The sequence below is a fragment of the Strongylocentrotus purpuratus genome, unplaced genomic scaffold (assembly GCF_000002235.5).
Source record: "Strongylocentrotus purpuratus isolate Spur 01 unplaced genomic scaffold, Spur_5.0 spur5_scaffold_20, whole genome shotgun sequence".
NCBI classification, from domain to species: Eukaryota; Metazoa; Echinodermata; class Echinoidea; order Camarodonta; family Strongylocentrotidae; genus Strongylocentrotus; species Strongylocentrotus purpuratus.
In genome coordinates this window covers 26,533,674-26,557,741 of record NW_022145606.1, presented here as the reverse complement: position 1 = coordinate 26,557,741, position 24,068 = coordinate 26,533,674, and the positions used below count along the sequence as shown (strand labels likewise).

At 37.8% G+C, this 24,068-nt stretch overlaps 1 protein-coding gene across 2 annotated transcripts; it reads right to left on the bottom strand.

The window, feature by feature from the left end:
* Window positions 1–11,373: 11,373 nt before the first annotated feature.
* LOC115927326 lies at window positions 11,374–23,200 on the bottom strand. 2 transcript variants are annotated; one of them, XM_030993104.1, is made up of 9 exons: window positions 22,362–23,200; window positions 19,428–19,537; window positions 15,875–16,102; window positions 15,120–15,350; window positions 14,101–14,236; window positions 13,715–13,914; window positions 13,245–13,410; window positions 12,564–12,682; window positions 11,374–11,853 (listed from the first exon to the last, which is right to left on the bottom strand). In XM_030993104.1, exons 1-9 carry the CDS (start codon window positions 22,495–22,497, stop codon window positions 11,539–11,541), a joined length of 1,641 nt encoding a protein of 546 aa, XP_030848964.1. In that variant the 5' UTR covers window positions 22,498–23,200; the 3' UTR covers window positions 11,374–11,538. The 2 variants fall into 2 exon arrangements, with proteins under 2 accessions (XP_030848964.1, XP_030848965.1); XM_030993105.1 differs by lacking the exons at window positions 19,428–19,537; window positions 22,362–23,200 and adding an exon at window positions 16,828–19,419.
* Window positions 23,201–24,068: the final 868 nt, after the last annotated feature.

The window sequence follows — 24,068 nt, the reverse complement described above, 5'->3', positions numbered from 1 at the left end:
TTAGCTCAAGGATTTTCGACATTTATTTCAGGTCGGATGAGCATAAGTTGATACCTTATTTGTGACAATGGCAGGTCACTCCATTATTGGCATTGGTCAATATTTTAAAACACACGTAATGATACTAAATGAAGACTTTTAGGCACTTTAGATAATAATTCTTAACTCACACGAACGGCTAAGATGCTCACTAATAATAGTCCATAAAACACGAGGCTTAGGGACAGAGCGCACAACTAATCATTTTGTATTTAACAATAATACTATTCGTAGCACAAAAAATCTCTTAATCTAAAACCAACGAAGCTATATAATTTAATGCCAATCATGTCAGATATTTTAACATTTCGTCCTTGCAGTAATTCCTCTTCGCCTACGCCTTTATACAACTAAGAAACTTCATTTAAATTAGTTTTTTTTTTTTAAATTAAATCAAGTTAGTTTTCTGTCTCCAGGATAGCCATTAAGTAGGATTTTTGCAATTTAACCATAACGCATAGAGGATTTTTTTTTAATCTTAGGGGTCGGGGCAAAATGCAATGAATTATTGAAAATTTATTGATTAATAAACCTTTTTATTTCACGTGAGAATGTACGTACTTGTTTCGTAAAACAATGCGGTTTATTTTATATTTCCTTGTTGATTTAGAAGAAAATCATTAGGAGGTTTGTGGAGCCAGGATGCGACTTTGCGTTTTACACCCTGGCCTGGACCTTTTCCCAATAAATTTCAAGGAACCGACTGGGAAAAGTCTATCCATGACAAGATATTGCGCGCGCACGTAGCTCTTCTGCAATGCTCAACGTACGTCCTATATGTCCAGTGTCGCGGTACGCGGTACATGTACTTTTGTATCGAGACGTACGAGTGAGAGAAAAACAACGAATAACAACAGAAGGAAATAGAGAAAAACAATAAATAATTAAAGAACAGAGAGGAAACAAAGAATGTCATAAGCAGAGAGAGAAAACAAAAACTAACTTGAAAGAAAGAGAGAAATTAGAGAAGGAATTAATCAAAGTAAGGAAAGAGAGAAACCAAATAATATTATGGTTTTTGTGGTTTAATTCCGCCTTCTTCAGGGTTTCAATTTTTGACGTGTAGCCTACTTTCAAACCATTTGCTGATTCGGACCCCCCCCCCCCCTAACACACGTGTACACATATCGACACATACACAGACTACACTCGACATAATATGTGTAATGGTAATGTAATACATAAACTGTGATTTAAATATTGCACTCGTACCATTTTCTATTATTGTGGGATCACGTCTTTCATTTTTTAAATTCATGTCATTTGTTTCTAAGACCTAATTTCTCTAATTCTCTTGACCCCTCTCCCTTCATATTTGTTTTCTAAGACCTCCCCCCCCTCATCTCTCTTCATATTTGTTTTCTAAGACCCATTTCTCCCCCGCCCCCCCCCCCCCCATCTCTATTCATATTTGTTTTCTAAGACCTCTCTCTCTCGACCCACTCTCTCTCGTATGTATTTCTCAGACCCCTCTTTCTTTCTCTCTCATTAACCCCCTCTTCATATTTGTTTCTAAGGCCTCTCTCTCTCTATTCATATTTGTTTCTAAGACCCCCCCCCTCTCTTTCTCATTTCTTGATATTTGTTTCTAAGACCTCTCTCTCTCTAGCTCTCAATTCATGATATTTGTTTCTAAGACCCCCTCTCTTTCTCACTTCTTGAATTTATATTTGTTTCTAAGACCTCTGTCTCTCTCTCCCTTTCTCTCTTTCTCATTTTAAATTCATGATATTTGTTTATAAGACCTCTCTTTCTCTCTTTTTCCATTCATCACTTTGTCTAGTGTAATGTACAGACACATAACATATAAAGGAAATTATACACCAGTTTTACATGAATTCATTTGCACTTTATTTACTGCTTTACATTCATATACTTTTTGTTTTCGTGAAGGTAATCTAATCCTTCAATGTCAGAGAAGTAATACAAAAGATACAGGAGTATGTGTATGCATAAATAGTTATATAAAGAAGAAATATGTAGTAAAAGTGAAAGCAAACAATAGTAGAAATTTGAACAGATAATTTGACAGTGTGTTAAGATTTAGATGCAAGAAATGACTATAAGAAATTTTTATTTGAAAATACATGCACATGTAGATAAAAAGAGATCTGAACATAGGCGGATTCATGGGCGCAGAGGCGTGCACCGCACTTTACTTTGGAGATAACGAACTGAATACACATAATAATGGATGATACGTGAAAATAAGTTAACTCATGAACTGTATTAAGTTAGTAAGTTACACCTTAAGTTAGGCCCTCCTGCAGTCCTAGACTACATAACGTTAGATCTAACGTTATGTTTGTTTACATTGTTACTTATGCTTAGCTAGTCCAATTGACATTGCTGTTGTTAATGTTGACTGACAGACAGTACTGACAGTGACAGTGACAATGTGACACTGTGCAGCGACTCACTTAGTCTTACTCTTAGTTTTGCTAACTATGGATGCCTAACAGTTACAGTTAATCGTACTCATATAACTACTATTCAAAACTGGATTTACAGTATTCATACCCGCAAAGGCGTCTGCATTGCCACTCCGTCATCATCCTCGATGAATTCCATCGTGCAGCAAGCTTCTTAACTTGTTGTTCTGAACTTGAAATCCTATATCTTCTCCCTTAATCTTCAGTATTGCAGCTGCGTACGGTGTGTATAAATGCTGCATCGACGTACGTCTGTGCATGTACGATTCGATTTGGAACTGGCGCGCCCGATCGAGGAGCGTAGACTAGACTCATTCAAGCAGTTTCATTGCTATTTACCGGGAAAATGTCCAGGCCAGGGTGTAAAACGCAAAGTCGCAGCCAGGATATCGCACGTTTCCTCTGATATTATGACCTACAAGGTCATAACATAATCTGTGTTTTATTTCATTTTTGAGCTTTGAGATTCCGCTTTGGGGGATGAAGAAAATACATTACGAAAGTTCACTGCACTTTTCAATTAATTACAAATGAACAAAAAAAAAAAAAAAAAGAGAAGAACAAAAAAAAAAAGGAAGAAAATCAAAGTAAGCAAGAAAGATACAATGACAGAAACTGAAATCGAGTTAAAATGTCAAAAAGAAAGAAGGAAATAATAAATAAAGAGAGAAATACAAAATAAGCCCCAAAATGCCTATTTTACGTACAACTAAGCAAAATGTTCCATTTTCTTCCGAATAAGTGCCTCTTCCCCTTACCTTCCTTAAAGTACCCCTAGTTCACCCCTAACAAATGCCTCAATTTTAAAGGGACAGTTAAGTTTTGTTGCAGAGGGTATGATCGTATTGGCTAAATTTCACACATTTTCGGGTCTAGAATTACCTTCATAAATCATAGCAATTTTAGGTCCTAAAAGAGCAATAGAAATGTCATAAATAAGAACAAGAGCAATAACCATGCGCTTCAAGGCATTTGCGGTCTGAAACAAGAACTCAACTATCACTTTATCAAAGTTCCGTTCGAAACTTGAATTAATGTCGCTTTTTCTTATTAATAATTTCCCTTTTGAAAAGTGTACTTTTTACCGACATTTTCTCCTGTTCTTTACAAAGTGTGCCCTTTTGCGGTAATCTAAAGAGCAACATATAGTTTTACAGAATCGGAGCAGATTTGTGTAGTTACATGTTCGCTATTTCTACCAACACAATGAAAGGCAGTGTTGAAGAATATGAAGGGTTAGCAAAAATATCGGGCATTTACATTATTAAATGTCATTCATATTGTGATATAATGAATACCCTACTTGCTATGAAAAGAAGTTTTTAATCATCCCTCATATCCCGAAACACTCGGGTAACAAAATGTAATAAACAAACAAATATCTCACTTTCTCTGTACTTTCGTCGGAAAAAAAATATATAATGGTAGAATAATTATTTTTACCCAAATTTATTGAATGATTTTGACAATCATTTATTCCTAATAGATCTAGATAATAGTATACATTCTCAGATTGTATTGAATGACAATTGGGGAGTGTTTTTTGCGTGAACAGGAAAAATTCCTCTGTAGGGCCATGCATTATGAATCAAGGCATGCCCACATAGAAGATTTTGTAATGTTGGGGGTCGGGGCAAAATGCAATGAATTATTGAAAATTTATTGCATTTTCTTTGTTTTTGTTAATTTGTGTGGGAGCGTCGACGTACCCAAGCGCCCTCTGCGTACAGTCATGATTTATTGGCTAAGCAATGGCCCCGTTACTGTGAGCTCCCGGGATCAAAACCGTGTCGATGTGCTATATTAGTGCCCTTTTATGAGGCATTAATCCCCATGACTGTCAGTTATGACTTAAGGACGCAGGTCCCCTAGTTGATTAGCATAGTAGCACCCACATGCTTTAGCAGTCACACAAAACAAACACTCCCCAATTTTCATTCAATAAAATCTGAGAATGTATACTATTATCTAGATTTATTAGGAATAAATCATTGTCAAAATTATTTAATAAATTGGGGTAAAAATAATTATTCCACCATTATGACCAACAGTGTAGTAATCCATTGTAATGTCGTCTTTTTGCGATGTAAAAGAGCTAAATAGTGATTTTCAATTGCATTTCGGCCGCTCTCGCAAGCCCTCACTCGTTCCATTGCAGTCAGGCTGTGTTGGGGTGGGTGGATGATGAATAAACCAATTGCTAGCTTTCTTCTGGTATTAGACTTTTTTTGGATTGGTTGTATAATGCTGTCGGAATTTACCCATTCACATACTATGGAATTATCTGCCCGATGAACCAAGTGGCACGTGACCCCTGCATTCAACACTGTGTGGGAGTTAGTTTGTGGTGAACTTCTTTCATGAGACAAATCAAAGCAAACGTTTCCATAATTATGTGCCTCCTTTCCATTCGTCCTGTATTAATTTTCTTAAATTTCTAGCATTTATTATTCATCTCATTAAAGTAACATATCATATTAAAGTTCTTATTCATTCTTAAATCATGAGATTGTGGTCTCAGTAAAACCCGATCAGGATCGGTAAATCCATCTCCTAATAAGATGTTATCGATATTTGTTTTTATTCACTCGCTTCAGACTATCACACTCAACTGCAAAGTATTGTTGTAAACCAGAATCTTGGACCACTTAAAAAGAAAAATCTTTAACGTCATCCCTGATAATGTAGAAGGTCTAAATACCAATTTTTGTTTTCACTTTGAGGATTGACCTTTGCAGTTCGAAAAGGAAAAGGAAAAATAAAAATGTGAGAAAGATAGATTCTGACAAAATCAAAAGGTCGTCTGCCACGCTAGGCGGCAGATCACCTAAACAAAATAGATTCTGACGGTAACCCCAACCCTGTGTATAAAATCACCTTTAACTGAAACAAAACTTGGAGCGCAGACTACCTTCTGATTATTTTGAACAAATGCATAGACTAATCGTCGGTCCTGAATGTTCAAAATTGTAGAGAATACAGGCCATGTTGTGTTCAAGATGTTTGCAAAGGTCTTGGCGACGTAAAAGCCTCAAAGAGGAGGTCCCCCTGATATAAAGTTGGTTTTAATACAAGCAGACAAATGAGAGGAACAGGTCAATGAAAGTTTGAGCAATTTCCGATAGAAATAAAGTCTATCTCTCACGTAGATATTAACGCGGGTACGTATATAAATATAATTATGTGGAAATCTGACCGGACAAACCTTTTTATACACTTTCAAAGAAAACAAGTTTAAAGTTTAAAAGAAAAAATACTATGCTGTTCGAAGATTGAGCTAAGTATGTTTTACAAACCGTGAATAGGGTGTTAAGCTTTAAAGGGGCATTTTCCCCGTATTCCAGAGGGCGTTCAAAATACGTACCCGCTGGCGGACGGTGCTAGCTGCCTATTGACATCAACAGAATACGGCTCTTACGCAGATGGCATGTTCCGAATGCCCGGACAATGCCGATTATCGCATACATGTGCCGAAGTAATACCAATCGCAGTTCGGCTCTAAGATTCGGCTGCTGTTTCCGCCCACTTTCGTGACGTCGCGATCAGCAGGCTAGGCCGCGCGTACTTTGATTGACAGCTGTATGCAAATTAGAAGTCGACCTTCGGAACCAAGATGGCCATGACTAGAGCAGCGATAACTACACTGGCGGGAACATGCCCTTTTAACGCAGGCGCGGATTCAGGCGAGGGGGGACAGGCGGCCTGTGCGACCCACCCCCTTCCTTTTGACGGATAACAAACAAGAGAAAGAAAGGAAAAAGAGGGGAAAGGGAAAAAAATAAACGTTAACAAAAATCAAAGATCTGGGTTAGATTTTTTTGTACGCGTAAAGCACCCTACCTTTTAGCCACGGACTTCCCGGTCAATTTTCAAACTCAATTCACGCGACTTTGTGTATACTTTCAACAGTCAACATGTTATTCAACATTTTCTACTGTATTGGCTGTATCATTTCTCTAAAGTTTGCTTTTTTTTCCTATACAGTCGAAAATAAAGCCTGTGAACAGTATTTGGTTCACAATAGCATTGCAATATAGTTCAAAATACATTTTATCATAAAATGTGATGATTTTCAGTCTAATAGGACGACCAAATGACAAAGAATAACAAAAGTACATATTATGTTACATATCGTGAACATATTTTATAATCACATGCATAAAACAATCAGCGTCAATATGTAAATACATTTAAGGTCACTTATTCTACGAACATTGAATTCCAGGATATTTGTGGGCGTTAGAATATTTACATGATTAAAAAATCGTCGACGGTCAACGAACCATCGAATCGGTCCCTCCTCTGTGTGTTATATATATGGACCATTTTGACTGATTCGTCAGTTCGTGTGACCGCTGACCAATCATTTATTTGTGACGTGTTGTATCCACATATGTAATTTATTTTTAAATGAAAAAAAAAAAAGAGGAATAAGATGGTGGGTCTTAGTTTAGAAGATATGTTTAAATTTCTATTTCTTTTGAAATAACCGGGTCTGAAGGAAAGACTACGCTCTATACCCATGTTATTCCACAGGAATAAGATGGTGAGGTCTTAGTTTGAAGATTTTTTTTTTTTTAAATCTAATCACATGCTTTTGTTTGCTTTTGTTTTTTTCCCGGAAAGGAGACATCCCACCGACAGACATCGCATAGCCCTTGGCCGGTATTGGAGGTGCCTAGGCTACGCATGAACATGCAAGCCGAGAAGCCTGTTCAATGTACCGAACCGGGCTGGCCAGAAAATACGCACAAAACGGTCAAATGATTTTATGTTGACAGCCTGTCTGGAATCTCCGCAAAATGCGAAAAATTGAACAGCGTCGATTTTTTTTTCCCTCCTTTTTTTGTTGCTTCCATTTAAAATTATTAACAAACTTGAATTCGGCTTAATATTCATAATTGAATGACACACGCCCTTAAAACTCTAAACAACAACAACAACAGCTTTATTACCGGGTCTTAATACACCAGTTTACAGTTGTATCAGTGCGCATGCGCAGACAGTTGACCTCGGGTCATTGGCCCCAAAATTGGGGCCAATAACCTCTGACCTCTGGTATTTATGCGTAAATTAAGATTGCGCCCATGCAAATGATGATGTGCGCGCACAACGCAGCGCGTAGGCAGTGATATCATCAACATTTGCATGGGCGCGGCAGCCGATCTAGGCGCTCTAAGATGGCGGCGTAATCGGTCGTTTGGCGAGCCGTGACGTCAATGCATAAGGTCTATACGGCAATGCGTTCTTCGATCTACCCATTCCTGCTGTAGCTACTACTGCTGTTTCCTAATGCCGGACAAGAGATTCAACTCCCCGTCCAAAAACGGTGGATCGACCGAGAAAAAACAAAGAAAGTTGCCCGTTGATTGTCAGCGATCCAACGCCATGTCTTCGCCAGCCGGCCCCGGCAGCTCCCGGGTGAGTGACGCGGCCGCTGCGGCCCCTGTTTGGTTCATAGAATATGAGAGGCGTTTGGATTCAAAGTTTGATGACCTGCATAAGAGACTGGATTTTCATGAAGCTGCTTGTGAAGAAAAATTCCAACATCTGGAAAAGGAATTGGCTGCAGCTTTTGATAAGATTGACGACCTTGAGAATAGATCTCGAAGAAACAATCTAATCTTTTTCAACTTCCCTGAAGGTGAGGAGCCTGATTCTGCCAGTGGATGCAGTGAGTTGATTTCATCTTTTTTGGCCTCTATTGACAAGAATCTTGAGCATGTTCAGATCGAGAGGGCTCACCGCACGCCCCCAGGTCCACTATCATCTCGTGGACATCCCCAGAATGGCAGCCAGTACAAGCCGAAGGATCGTCCAATTCATGTTTGCTTCAGTTCGTTTCAAGATCGAGTGAGGGTCCGGAAGGCATGTGTTGCTGCGTTCAAGGAGGGGTTCAAGTTCAAAGAGAGATCAAAGTTATATGTTGCAGAGGATTTCAGTCATCGCGTTCAGGCTCGCCGTAAAGCTCTCCTGCCTGAGTTAAAGATGTTGCAGCAACAAGGAAAGCGAGCATTCTTTGTATACCCTGCGACAATTAAGTATGTCCAAGATCACCAGCTGAAGGTTCACAGGCCAGGTGTTTGAATTGCAACTGTAGTACACCATAACAACACTGTGATTATCATAGTGGCTGTCTCGTACAAACCGTCTGACTTTCACAGAAAACTTTTATATTTTACAAGATGACATGCCTTGAACTTAACGCGTTTTAACTTGCTGGACACCAGATTAGTTTAGTGATGTCGGTCTTTTTAAACATATTTTGTTCACTTAAACTTTTTTAGGAATTCTCGGGGTGCCCTGGAGGTGCCTTGTTTTTGGTTACCCACGATTCACCATTGGGGATAATAGTTTTTATTGTTCTTATCCTTGTTGATACTGGTTCATTATGATTAATTATGAGGCTCTAAGGTTTTCTCATTCTTGCCACATACTGTTGGCTGCCTTTACAGTTTGTTTTGTTTTTGGTGGGTGTTTGTGTGTATGCTTTTTTCACTGAGTGTGTGATGTGTGCCCTTTTCCCAGGGGTTCTTTATCATGAATCAAATTGTGTACATTTTTAGGATATTACACACTTAAAATAGTTGGGCAAAAAAATGCCCAACTTTTAACCAACACTGAGCAACATACGGTCCACACAACTATTGGTTAAAATCTGCCCAACTGATGTTGGGTAATCAGTTTGCTATGTGGTTGGGCAAATCAAATTGCCCATCAGTTGGTGACCCATCATATTTTACCCAACTCTACAATTGCCTAACAGTTGGTTATATTTTCAGTTGGGTAATTTCTTGCCCAACCAATTTTACCCAGTTAGATATTGCCCAACCTTCTATTTGCCCAACTTTTGAGTAAGTTTAATGTTGGTTAATTAAATGCCCAACCAGTTTTTACCCAACTCCCAGTCTGCCCAACTATCAAAACACCCATCTATTGGGTAATAATTGCTCAACAATTTCTCTGCAACATCCATTTGCCCAACTCTCAAAACACCCATCTATTGAGTAATAATTGCTCAACAATTTCTCCACAATATCCATTTGCCCAACTATCAAAACACCCATCTATTGGGTAATAATTGCTCAACTATTTCTCCACAATATCCATTTGCCCAACTATCAAAACACCCATCTATTGGGTAATAATTGCTCAACTATTTCTCCACAATATCCATTTGCCCAACTCTCAAAACACCCATCTATTGGGTAATAATTGCTCAACAATTTCTTCGCAATATCCAGTTGCCCAACTCTCAAAACACCCATCTATTGGGTAATAATTGCTCAACAATTTCTCCGCAATATCCATTTGCCCAACTCTCAAAACACCCATCTATTGGGTAATAATTGCTCAACAATTTCTCCGCAATATCCATTTGCCCAACTCTCAAAACACCCATCTATTGGGTAATAATTGCTCAACTATTTCTCCACAATATCCATTTGCCCAACTCTCAAAACACCCATCTATTGGGTAATAATTGCTCAACTATTTCTCCACAATATCCATTTGCCCAACTCTCAAAACACCCATCTATTGGGTAATAATTGCTCAACTATTTCTCCACAATATCCATTTGCCCAACTATCAAAACACCCATCTATTGGGTAATAATTGCTCAACTATTTCTCCACAATATCCATTTGCCCAACTATCAAAACAACCATCTATTGGGTAATAATTGCTCAACTATTTCTCCACAATATCCATTTGCCCAACTTTTTAATTCGTCTGTTGGATAATCATTGCTCAACATTTTTTCCATAACATCTATTTGCTCAACTCTTTTTCTCATCTAAAGGGTAATAATTGCTTAACTGAAACACAAATAACATACACAGTAAACACATGTTGTTGTTTACATCAGAAACGTAAAAACAAAACTTGTTCACATCAACTACAACATTACAATTTTTGGTGAAAAAAATACAACCTTTTAAAAAAAGTAAATGCAAATATAGCCCCTGTTTGGTGCAGCATGACAACTTTGATGTACACTGTATGTATCCCATGTACTCCCATGTGTGGCATAGTGTTCATTTATCCTGACACACCAATACTCTGCCTTAGAGTGTTACACATGCACACATTTTTTTGAAGTGAAAAAAAAAGAGGAAATAAATTCAAATCCCTCTAGATTATTTGACATGTGCAGAAGTACCACATGAAAGTTTGGCTATCTGTGATGGTGAACAGGTACTGATCAAATAACAAGGATACACACTGCCTACTATAACTTTTTGATTAGATTAAAGACAACAAAAATCAATTGACCCTACCTGCTATACTCAGTTTGATTGATTTTATTGATATTATCAATAATATCAATACAATTTTGCAAAATGTAGATGAAAATGTTGACTTCTCTACTTCTGCTTTGCGCGATGTAAATTAATGCATGCAGTCCATTCAGCAGAGAGTTCAGCGTAGGGTCAATGGACGATACACATTACATGAAAATTAATGGTATATGTAATTTACAATCATATACCCCACTTGCTGTTTTAAACGTCATAAATATCATAGCTCATGTTTTATGAAGAAATATATCATTTTGATGTACGAGTTATGAAACAGTACTCTTGGGATTAAGACCAAACACGATAAGCATTTGTATACGCCAGTGCAAAAGATTTATAGCCAATAATATGTTTTGTATTTATACTTGGCATATATTCATTTGTTTTCTTAAACTTTCAAGGTGGGGATGTTAAGCAATGATTGGGATAAAACAATTAGGCCTTTATCATTTTTAAAATGTACACAAAGACTTCTGCTGTGTATAAATTCTCTCTTTTTTTTTTATATTATTCAGCGATCCTCACCCCACCCTCAAATCTTCAGTCTTACACAAACATGTCTAAATTATGTAAAATAATGTGCTGAATCCAACTCAGTTTGTCTTTAAGGTTATTTTGTCCAAAATAATACTTTTTTCCAGTTTTTTTTCTCCCAAAATAAACTGGTTCAAGTAGCCAAAATGTGCTAAACGATGATGTGTCAGTTTCATCTGTAGGAAATATATCACCAGTAATCATCCTTGGCGTGAACACATCATGATGGCTTATGGCATGTTCATGAAGGCTCGGACCTCCCGCAGCTTTGGTGTAAGATGCTCCCCATCGGTAAACTGGAACACCACAATCTGGAGAAATTTCCAAACAGAACAGCTTTGCGGCTGATATTCGATATCCATCACATAAAGTGCCTTAAAGCACAAGTCGACTGCTTTAAGCAGTGTTGCGGCAGGAAGTATCCTCCTCTCTACTACGACGTACGCCTGTATTGGTGTGAGAATGTTCCCACGCACAACAACAAATGGCTGTGACCTGACTGCTTCATCAATGTTATCAACATAAGTCTGGATGTCGAGAACCTCCTGTAGTCCAAAGAGAAATCAAGAAGAAATCATTTGTAATTATATGGATTGATATATATATATTTGATGCTTGTCGAATGCTTCTGCTTATGAATCCACAATCACCTACAGGACACCCAAATTTGTTTATGCATGTTCATCCCTGTCCCATCAAAACATTACTGGGTATTCTTACATATCCCTGCGGCAAAGGTCAACTGTACCCAAACTGGTCACGTTCAGAGCATTACATCAACTAAGCTGGAAGGCATATACAGCCTGTTAATATAAGCATGCATTTTTCACATGTCATTTGCAGGTTAAAGGACTTGCTTGCATTCATGAGTGAAATGCGATGTGATGACAAATCTGAGGCCATTTGTAGTTGTACCACAGATAATGACGAACTGACTTATTAAGATTAAAGCGCCTAGTGTTGCCCCTGCAGGGCCTCCTTGGGGACCAGCGTGCCCATTACTAGGAACTTGAAAATGGTTGCTTTTCAAGTTTTACACAAATAAAATGTTATGGCAATGCCTTATCTGGTAAGAACATAGGTATTGCATTTCAACCTCAATTTCATCAGTTGTCCTAGGTTTGAAACTCTTAACAAATTAACTATTGAATTTGTTTGTAATGAAATATGATTACTATGGCAAGATTTTAAACACAAACCAAAATATATGCCTTACATGTCATTACTTTACCACCTCCCCAGCACATATACTTACTGGTTGAACGTCAATGAAGGACGACAATGTTTCTGCAGTGGTGTACGTTCCTCTCTTGGAATCTTTCCTTCCTCGGAACAAGACTGGGAGCATGTAGAATCCAAGATTGCTCTTTTCCTCTAAAAAGAGGGAAACAATGAAAGAGTTAAGTAATTAAGTCCCAATTACATATGAAGAAAAGGTGCAACAGCAAACAGGTCAATTATGGAACATCTTACAAAATGTACAGTTATATACAGCAAATTAAAAATAACGGTCGAATACAACAATTATTTTCTACAAATATGGGTAAAATCACTCAACGTAAATGTCAGTCAGTAATTTGGAGCTCAGCTTTCTGAGTAAAGAAAATCAAAATTGCACAAACTTCAGCATAGCCTTCCCAATGAGCTTTAAACCACCATCCCCACCCCAAAAAGCAAACAAACAAAACAAGCAAGTAAAAGTATGCTAAACCTTTGTCATGGAATCATGTTTTTATCATATGTTGTACATGTATTATATGTTTCAGAGCACTTTTATTTATTTCAGTTCAATTCCTTACAGGGGGGATATTAGACTCAATGTTTGGTCCTGGCCACAAAAATAAACATCATATAGTGTAATTGAAATAAATTCTTTTGACTTTCTCTCAAGTCATTTTCACTAATACTGTCAAATGTGTGTTCTGACACCACATACCAAGACTGAGTTTCCCAGGGTCATGAATGTTTTCGAATTCGGCTCTTGCACTTCTCCAGTTGCCAGTTTTCTCGGTGAAGTCCACTACTTTGTTACAGAATGTGGGCCACTTCTGGTACAGTGCGTTTGCTTTCTCTGGGAACAATTCTGCAAAATCTCCTTCAATCTGTAATTGTTAGGATAGTTATAGAAGCCAGATTAAAGGTAGGATATCTTTCATTTGCATCTTCTCTTTACCATTTTGCAAGGATTTGAATGGTACACACTAACAATTATCGGTTCAATAGGGATGCACGATTTCTGTAGGACCGTGTATCTCAGATTGTTAAACGATCCCTTTAAGGAGACTGCTAAAGTAAACCTGCCCATGCAACCAAAAAACAAAAAAGTTACTTCTCAAAACATGCGACTCTAGTTTAATTTAATGTCCTTTCTTGTCACATGCAGAAGAAAAATCAAGGTCCACATACCATTCCAGCATCGAGAAGTCTGGGATATGTGGTAAGAATGTTCTTCACACAACAGTCACTTCTCTTGATCCAGTCATGTCTTTTTGTTGCTGTTTGTTTCATGTAGTCCTTCACCATGTCCTCTGGCTCCTTGTTGTTACGCAGCCATTCTTCCATTGTCGTGATGTTATCATCGTTCACAGACTCAAGATCAGTATCTCCTGGATATAATGCAACAGAACAATCAACAATTAGCATGTATCAACAAGTTTTTGATGATTGTATTGGAAGGGGGGTTTTAGTTGACATTGCTCATGCCCCACCAGTTTGTTATGGCACAGCATGACTTCATCAGCCGGATCTGAATAACTCATAACTTTAACTATATGAAAAAGTAGCCAGAATACCTTGCTTTTGAGACTCTGCCTCGTCTTCAGCTACTGGTACCCTCAGGGACTTCTCCTTTTTTCTGACATACCTCAGATGCTCCTCCAGGTAGCCTGTTGCTGGCCGTCCCTTGGCCCCCACGCAGTACCAGGCCTCCTGCTCAAATAAATTAAAATTCCTTCATAATTCAACTTCAAAAACAGTAATGCTCAACAACATTTGTTAAACATTAATAATAATCAAATAAAAGCACAATAAAATTCCAGTGTAAACTGTACATTTACATATTTTGTTACATATGTCAGTGTTTGCAATAACAAGGTTTGTCCTCTTAAGTACCTATTTCTAACTGCACACTGTTATATTCCAGCAATGTCATCAGGTCATTGCAAAAACAAAGTGAATGATGGATAATTCTGTGAATATCCATTACTCAATGGCATGCAGACAAAAGTCTAAATATTAAGAGATGTGTCATTACTGGATAATATAACTTATAAACAAGTGGTAAAAATAAACAAAAATATTGCACGATTTAGTGATTGATGCCATATTAGCTTTTCATTATTTGTAAGCTTTTCAGGCCTGTCTACTGTCAAATTTACTATTGCCAGAGATGCTCTTATAATGCTTGTGATAATGTGATACAACATGCAATTGATTGAGCATCTCCAATATAATAAATACAAGAATAACAAAATTGAGGAAGCTTCATAGCAAGTTACACAAAATAATATGATCCAGTATTCCAAAAGTTATTGCATAAACACATAATTTATTTGATTTAGACCTTAAAGTAGCTTATTGCTTCTGGCTCAAACAGAAACTTCTCATAAAATTTCACTTTCTTGTAAATGGGGTCTGTGGGGTAGGGACAGATGGAGGTATGGATGGACAACCTAAGAATTAAGGCACCTCCAAGTAATAAATGCCCGCTGTGGTAAGAATCAATCCATAAATCAGTCCAGAAAAAAGTGGTGATCTGAGCCATACCTGAGGTCACATATATTAAGGAAAGCAATTCATGGACAGGACTTACATAGCCAAGTGGAGATTCTGGATCTTTTAAGAAAGGAAAGCTTGTCACAAGGGCATGGGCCATTGATGCCTTCACAAATGAGCTTGGCTTGGTACCATACTCCCGTATCAGGTACTGAGTCAACATATCCACAACAGTATGCCGGTCCCTTTTGCTGCAGAGATTTGTAGCATTGATGTTCCTTAATGCTGCTCTTCCCATGGTGGTCTCTCTCAATATACAAGCAATGTTCTGCAACAGATAAAGGATTTTTTTTTAAAGATCAGTAAATTCAGAATAAACAAGTGAAATGTGACAGCATGCAGTCGGTGGGTATATCTCTGGCTGTCCGACCTCCTACAATAAGCCCATCATAAATCACTCACTGGGCATTCCTTCCAAACTTTGTTCTGATAAAAAATTTCAATGAAACCTTGAAACTGACCTTAGACTAGCTTAAAACCCATAACCCCAACCAAACATTTTCCATAACATTCCTTTATTCATTCATACCTAAATGTACCTACCAAATCATATCACTAGCCATTCTGCAGATGTAGAAATAAAATGGTATTTTTAGTAAAAACTTGAATAACCTTTGAACTGACCTTTCACCTTTGAGCCCTGCTGCTTGTCAGAAATACTGACAGACAGATAACTCCAAGACATAATGCCTCCGGCACTCTTATGTGTGGGAGGCATAAAAACTGATGAATGATGGTGACTCGACATGCCCACTCTTCAATTGTATCAGCCCACTATATACATAAACTTACGAAATGCACTTTCTTGACCCGTTTCAGGGGAGGATGTTGATCAGGACTCTTGGATTCTGGGGAGTCGTAAAGTGGCGTATCCAAACTGGGCTGGGAAGGGCTTTGTCTGGGACTCCACTCACTTCCTGTTACACAAGAGAGATCTGAGCAGTCATCTAAGGAGAACACTGATGGGCTTCTTGTCGACGTTGATGCTTGTTCCATGCTTTGTTGATTTGCAGCATGATACTACAATAAATAAATGAAAAATAATTGAACTTTCAATGTACATGTAAATGACTGATTATTCTTTACATTATTAATGACACAAACAGCCCCAGGTTAGACTTTAGTATCAAGTTTATTCCTTGAAGGGGAAAATCATTCTCACTGTTTCTGTACCCTTGTCCTGTTTAAAGCAAACCCATAATTGAAAAGTGGTCACTCATGAGCCGAAGCTTCTTCAGTACATCTATAATATAATAATATCCAGTTAGGAACTTTCACTTTAGGCAGGAACATGCATTGGTAAAAAATAGCACATTTCCGGGGCCTCAATGAAGTACATATGCTAGAAAAACTTGGCATGAGTCATGGTACATTTAAGAAATTACAACATAATATGAATGAATGCAAATATAACAGACACATTTTCAGATACAGAAACAATGAAGTTAATAACGAGTTAAAAAATTCAAACCAGATATTTACTGTAAAATTTTCATTGGAATAATCAAAAAATTTTAGCAAGTCAGTACAGATCGCTCAAGGTTAGCTTCTTAGCTATTTTTTCAATCAAAATGTGTAGAATGATACACTAAGAACTGATTCATAGATATAATTGTAATTGGAATAACAGTTTCTTTCTTTTGCTTTGTTTTGGTTCTGTTCTCTAAGACAAAATTTGCAAGTGCACCTGTAATGTCTAGTTGTAAAAATATATCACTTGCTTGCAACGTGTTGCCTACACGTACCTTCTTGTTCCTAGATGAATGAATGGTGCACCACAATATACAAGCAGCGCCCTCTTCCACTATAGGACTGGACAGCATTGACTGGCCTGTGATCAAACAGGTCACACCATTCAACAGCAGCTTGTGCTTCCTCTCTGCCCACCTGTACTGCAAATGCTTCAACATGTCTGTTGAAGTACAAGGTCTGATACAGCCGAAGGAGCAGATACAACTTTTCTTGCACCACTACAATATGCTGAACACGTCCAAACGTGGGTCCATCATCATCAGTCCAATATAGAAGTACATCAACACCTGCCCGGAACTCATATCCATGAATGTCCACTTTCCCAGCAACTGTAACTTCGGTTCCCCTTCCACAGTTAATTTTTTTGCAAAGTGCCTCATCATCAAGTAGATCACCAAGCATTGCTGCAGCTTGCTGTGACACATTGATATCTTGGCTATCCAGTGACTGATTTGATACTGACCTGTAGCACCGTGCCATTTGGTATCTGTTAGCCAATGTTTTGACAATGTTTTGGTAGTTGCAAGATACACTGGCAATCTGCTTGAAAGGTCTGTGCATTGCTTCAAAACGCAATGCTGAATACTGGGTCAGTGGCCCAAGGTGTTTCAGTGCACGTGGGTAATGCACAAGAAAGTGCTGCTTCGGAGTTAGACTAGCTTCAGGGAAGAGCTGCATGAAGAGCCTGTGGTGATCATCAATCATTGCCTTCAGGACATAGATGGCAGACTTACTGATACTGGGACTCATAATGATTTTGAAGATGTCAATGATTGACAGTAAGAGTTCCCACTCATCACACATCTCATCAATCTTGTCTCCTATCATGAGAGGGATGTTGTATGCAAGGCACGTCATCTGTGCTGATGTCTGTCCACTGGCAGAATATGGATTCTTCAGTGATGCCTGCCTGATTGGGCTTGGTCTGTTTTTGCGGTCCACAAAGCCAAAATTGAATGAGGATATTCTACTGTTCACCTCATCCAGTGTTATGAAACCCTTCTGAACAAGTTTACTCAAAACAAGGTGCATTTCCAGGGGCAAGACTCCCTCTGTAAAATCATGCATTACATCTGGACATAAGTTTTGGGTGGAATGGTAGTAAGGCAATTCATTCAAAACTGTTGCATGCTTCAAGCCAGATTCTGACAAGGGCTTTTGAAGATCTGTATCATAGTTTATTTCATCACGGAGATATTGGGCATCCTCTTTTGGCTGTTTCTGAAGCAACGAGCGATGCCCTCTACAGAATCTACAGTAATAGTTGGCACGGAAACAGGTTGTACATCCCAGCATGGCATGAATGCCAAGATTGTCCCCTACAACTTGGAATAAGTAGGGTTTGACCCTACCCTCAAACTCTTTGCACTTGATAGTGAGTCCATCAGTCCACATCTGCTGCAGATCATCCTTGATTACCTTCAAAACTTCTGAGATGCCATATTTACTCAAAAGCGGAGATGTGATCATAGCTGTGAGCATGATATTTTCCAGCCTAGCCTGGTATTTCCTGGGAAGGGATAACACACTTGTATAAAAGGCACTTACCTTGTGTTTGCCGCGTTTTGACCCAAGCGGATTGGCTGTCTCAAACTCATCATTGTACAACAACAGAGGCACTAAGAATTCACAGTCTTGTCTAGCAGTAGCTTCCTGCCTTTTATAATAGTGACCATCTTTGAATGAATACAAAACATCATTATCTTTTGATCCTTTTTGAGACAGTATGGCGTTCATTACTCCTGGTCGCTCTAAGTATTGTTTAATAGTGTCAGCTAGTGGTATATATTGAAAGGTTTCTTTTTGTGTGCTTTGCAGTGGATCACCTGTCTTTTGATCAATTTTTGGTTTTAAGCAAGTTCCCAACAACACCTCACAAGGCTGAATGAAATCACCTTTCTCAGAGAAATATTTTTTCTGTTGAGTATCTGACATGAGCTCTGAAAATGGATTCTTTGAATTCTCGAATACATCTTGTATATCAGATCTCAGCTCACTGTTAGCTGCATATTGTGGCTCACTTAAGATATCCATCACATCCTGTTGCACAGTTTGTAACACAGAAATAACCAAATCTTGTGCGGTTTGAATGACCTTGTTGGTGTGTGAAGCAGGCACATTAGTCCTTGCCCTGAGTTCTGCTACAAACTTTGCTGCAATATCAGGTAGTCTCTCTGTTTGCGTTTCAAAAGAGACATCTTCCTGCTCACTGCTTTCTCCAACAAACAATGCCTTTTCCTGGTGCAGTTGTTCCAAATTCCCTTCAGTGTTGTTATTCTTTCCTACATGTAGAACAGATCCTTCATAACAGGTTTCACTTTGGTGATCTGGAACTGCTTTTGTAGTTGTGCTTGACGTCTTTATCCGTGCAGCGTGCTTTGAAATGAGATGTTTTCTATATCCTGATAATGTACGAAATGTTAGTCTACATGCCCCTTGCATGCATGTTATACTTACATTTTTTCCCCTGGTTGTTGTATGTGTGTATTTTAAATGATGGAATAGGCAAGAAATATCCCCCCTAATTAAATCAAGACACTGAAAGCATCTGTAACTATCCATAGTGAGATATTGTGCCACACTATTGTCCTACCTCTGCACGCCACCCAGCGAGAAACTTCAATCGAGGTCCAATCTTGGGTATGAAGGATGTGATTATACTTTCACTTAGAAGGGGAAGGGTTTCCACATCAACTTCATTTTCTGGAGAAGAAGAGGGAGAGATTGATAAATAAGGCTTAGTGCAGCATAAACTGATTGTTTTCATATAATACCACAAACACACGTATGGTTGCGCAAATTAAACAAAAGTATATGTTTTAGATAATGATAAGCTGTAAACATTTGCTCATGTTCCAGCTAAAATATCTTCCATTTTGAATAAATCGCATAATCAATGTTTTCTTATTCCACAAGGGTCTATGAAAATCTGAATTTTCAAATGCGATTTTCTCGAAAATTTGGTCTTCGTATAGAAAACTTACTTTTAGATCATACTAGCGAATTGTATCAACCAATTGCTATTTATTTTCAGGTGATGTTACTAACATCCACACAATCAAATTAAGAATGGAAACCTTTTCTAAAGTCATACTAGTAATCACATTAGTTTAGTCAAATTGTGCCTAATTTTTAACAATGTTGGGGCCTATTTAAAGTATAAAGATTAGTTGCATCAGCAATGAATTTGATTTCAAAGAAAGTCATTCAACTTACCAAATGAATCAGAATGATTTGAGAGTTAGCATAGAGGTCAATGTATGCTGATTGGTTAATTAACATTACTAATTCATTGATAATCATATGTGTCTTCTCCATGTGCACTGTCATGCCTATTACTTCAACTTTAAACTGCCATACCGGTAATTGTTTTTTTCAACCTTTTGCGGCTGCCATGATATTGTCTGCATTAGTAGCCATGTTTCTCAGCTTTAGTATGACAAATAACCTAGCTTTATCTGACCAGGGTTTCTCAAAAAGTCTAGCACTCAAGCCTTTCACAGGCCACTTACAGTACCATACAACCATATATAAATTATAGTGTGTTACCTTGAATAGAGGCAACTGACAATTGTTTATCCTAGAAAAGATAATTTGTGGTGTTTAATAATTCTTTTGTACAGCTTATTGTTCAGTGGTGTGAAACATTAAAAAAATGCATGTGCTGGAACATTTCACTGATATGAAGCAAAATAGGACAGTTAATCCTGTACTAACGAATGTCCTTCCTCCATGTGCACCTCCATCCCAAAATCGAATCAGTTCGTTGGCTTTGCAACTTGCAAGATACATGTACATGTCCCAAGTTTGGATTGTAATCCGTCCATCGGTTCTAATGATTTCATTGAAATCTGGACATGTAGTAAAATAGTGTACAATTTTGTCGGCATAATTTGGTGGCTTAAGCATCTGTAATTTTTCCATATTTAAAAATTATTTTCAGAAAAAGATTTTTTTAAATGAGAAAAAATGTACCCATGTTAAAAATTGTGCCCATTCGTGTACTACAGCGAGGTCACTGCAATTTCGAAAACCACCACAGCCTCTTGGTTTTGAATTAGGCTATTAATATGGGCTAAAATGTGGGTCAACTGCCTTTTAGTTGTGACAAGGAATATCGCAATAGCACATAATTAATAGCCCCATTTAAAACCAAGAGGATGTAGAGTCTATGCTCTGTAAAACAAAGTTAGGCAGATGTTACTGGGCAAATCAAAGTTTGGCGCGTTTTTGTCAAATAATTTCTCCCAACCATTTACTGTATGAAGTTACCTAATAAAAGGTCAGAAATAAGTTGGGTAGGTGTTACTTGGTAAAACTGATGTTGGGCAAATTTTGTCCAACAATTGGGTTATTTTCTACCAACCATGTAGTTACCGATGAAATAATTGGGTAATATTTTTGGGCAAATTAAAGTTGGTCATTTTTGTCCAATAATTGGGTTATTTTCTACCAACCATGTAGTTACTGATGAAATAATTTGCCCAACTAGTGTCGAATATACTACACATTATGGTGAGAATTGGGTGAATTTCCTATTGGGGTAAATTTTGTTGGTTAAAAGTTGAGTATTTTCTTTTCATCCAACACTGGGTAAATCATGCAAAATCTTTAATTTACCCAATAGTTAGTCGGACACATAAGTGCCCTCATGTTGGGTAAAAATTGGGCACTTGCCCAACATTTTTTTAGAGTGTTTGGATTTCAAAGTCCTGTAGAAAATGAAAGGGCAAAATCCTTAACATGGCAATGGGCAAGACAAATTGTCTCACTTTTTGAAATCTAGACTTCTAGATCTACAGGAAAATGAAAGATCATAAGATGATCTTCCACAAAATAATGTTCATAAAATTGTACATTATTTGACAACTTCAATTTTCTGATGAATCATTCAGTTCAGTGTTGATTATTAAATATAAGTAGGCCTAGATCTAGATCTAGACCTAGACTAGATCTAGTATAGTAATACCAATTTCAGATAACAGAGATAATTGTTCAAAATTACACCAGTCCCACGTACTGTAATACTATCTGGGTACACACCTACAAGTATGTGGTCCAATGTATTGGACCCACAGAACTCTTAAATACGTATTTAAGAGTTCTGTGATTGGACCCCATACAACCCATGATCCATAGAAAATGGAGGGTATTGTGTTATGTATGTATTGTAGCAGGAAACAGCACAGAAATCCGGGTTTTGGCCTGGCTTTGGGTTTTGTAAAATCTTGAACAAAATATTTTTAAATATTCATTTGTGATCTAAAATTCATGGAAACAGTACAATTTGAATTTGATATCTATATCAATCAAATATTAGTTTGGATTAGTAACACATGCATTAAAAGAGCAAATTTGAGGCAAAGTTTAATAGACCAATTGAATTGAAGCGTATTCATTAACCATTGCTGAGGCATATAGAACTAGTCTACATGTTGCCCATGTGTTATGGATATGGGAACAAGTCTACAGCAAGTACCTGTTGATCATGTTCTAAACTTCTAATCTCAATAAGATGTGAACGTACCTTCTAGTATCTTTAACACTGACGGACATCCCCACCTTTGAACGATTTTGGTGAGAGGGTCTATGAACCCATCTTCACTTGAACTATCTCCGCAGCAGTTGTCGAGCTCCATTTTTAGACCCTCAGGCTCTAGCATGCAAGACTCCGATATGATGCGTAATGTACGTACGACGTACGTACAGGCTGCTAGTTACGTTGGTGTATCATATAGCTCGAGCTCCCGGGCCGGGACGGCCGCGCCGGCTAGTATACCGAGTAAATAGAAATAGTACTGCGCATGGCATGCTGATCGCGAGAGACCAGGCCATGTGCGCGCTACCCCAAGACCAATACCAGGCAAACTTTACCCAAGTCTGGTTAAACGTAAGTCTAGTCCCCATTGAAGGTTTCCACTGCCATTTACGCATGCGCGTAATTGACGATGATAGTGTGTACGTTCCATGATCATTACTTACGTAGATTATGTAACTCTATAGGCCTACATGGTTAAGATGGCTCAGTTTTCACAAAAGATAAATCTTGGACTCTTTCAGCATCAAACTCGCACAAATTCATCGTCGCTTCAACACTCTGTTATTATAATTTTAAAATAGAAGTAAATGGTTACAATTACAGGAGAGATAATTTCAATTTTTCATAGCAATATTTACACAGCATATTGTGAGCTAAAGAAAATTGAGCTAAATATATTTGGTAAAAGTCGGTGGTCAATTACTACCCTATATAAGCAAACAAAAAAAGGCGCAAAGTGAAATTGGGTAACAGGCGTTGGTCAAATCAGTACCCAATGTATGAGCAAACAAAAATTGAGCAAAGTAAAATTCGGTAAGTGGTGATGGGTAATTATTACTCAGCATATGAGCAAACAAAAATATGGGCAAAATAAATTGGGTAAGGGGCGGTGGTCAATTATTACCCAATTATGAGCAAACAAAAATTGAGCAAAGTAAAATTCGGTAAGTGGTGATGGGTAATTATTACTCAGCATATGAGCAAACAAAAATATGGGCAAAATAAATTGGGTAAGGGGCGGTGGTCAATTATTACCCAATTATGAGCAAACAAAAATTTGAGCAAAGTAAAATCGGGTAAGTGGTGATGGGTAAATATTACTCAGCATATGAGCAAACAAAAATATGGGCAAAATAAATTGGGTAAGAGGCGGTGGTCATTTATTACCCAATATATGAGCAAACAAAAATTTGAGCAAAGTAAAATTGGGTAAGTGGTGATGGGTAAATATTACTCAGCATATGAGCAAACACAAATTTGAGCAAAGTAAAATTGGGTAAGAGGCGGTGGTCAATTATTACCCAATTATGCGCAAACACAATTTGAGCAAAGTAAAATTGGGTAAGTGGTGATGGGTAATTATTACTCAGCATATGAGCAAACAAAAATTTGGGCAAAGTAAAATTGGGTAAGAGGCGGTGGTCATTTATTACCCAATATATGAGCAAACAAAAATTTGAGCAAAGTGAAATTGGGTAAGAGGCGGTGGTCATTTATTACCCAATATATGAGCAAACAAAAATTTGAGCAAAGTAAAATTGGGTAAGTGGTGATGGGTAATTATTACTCAGCATAAGAGCAAACAAAAATTTGGGCAAAGTAAAATTGGGTAAGAGGCGGTGGTCATTTATTACCCAATATATGAGCAAACAAAAATTTGAGCAAAGTGAAATTGGGTAAGAGGCGGTGGTCATT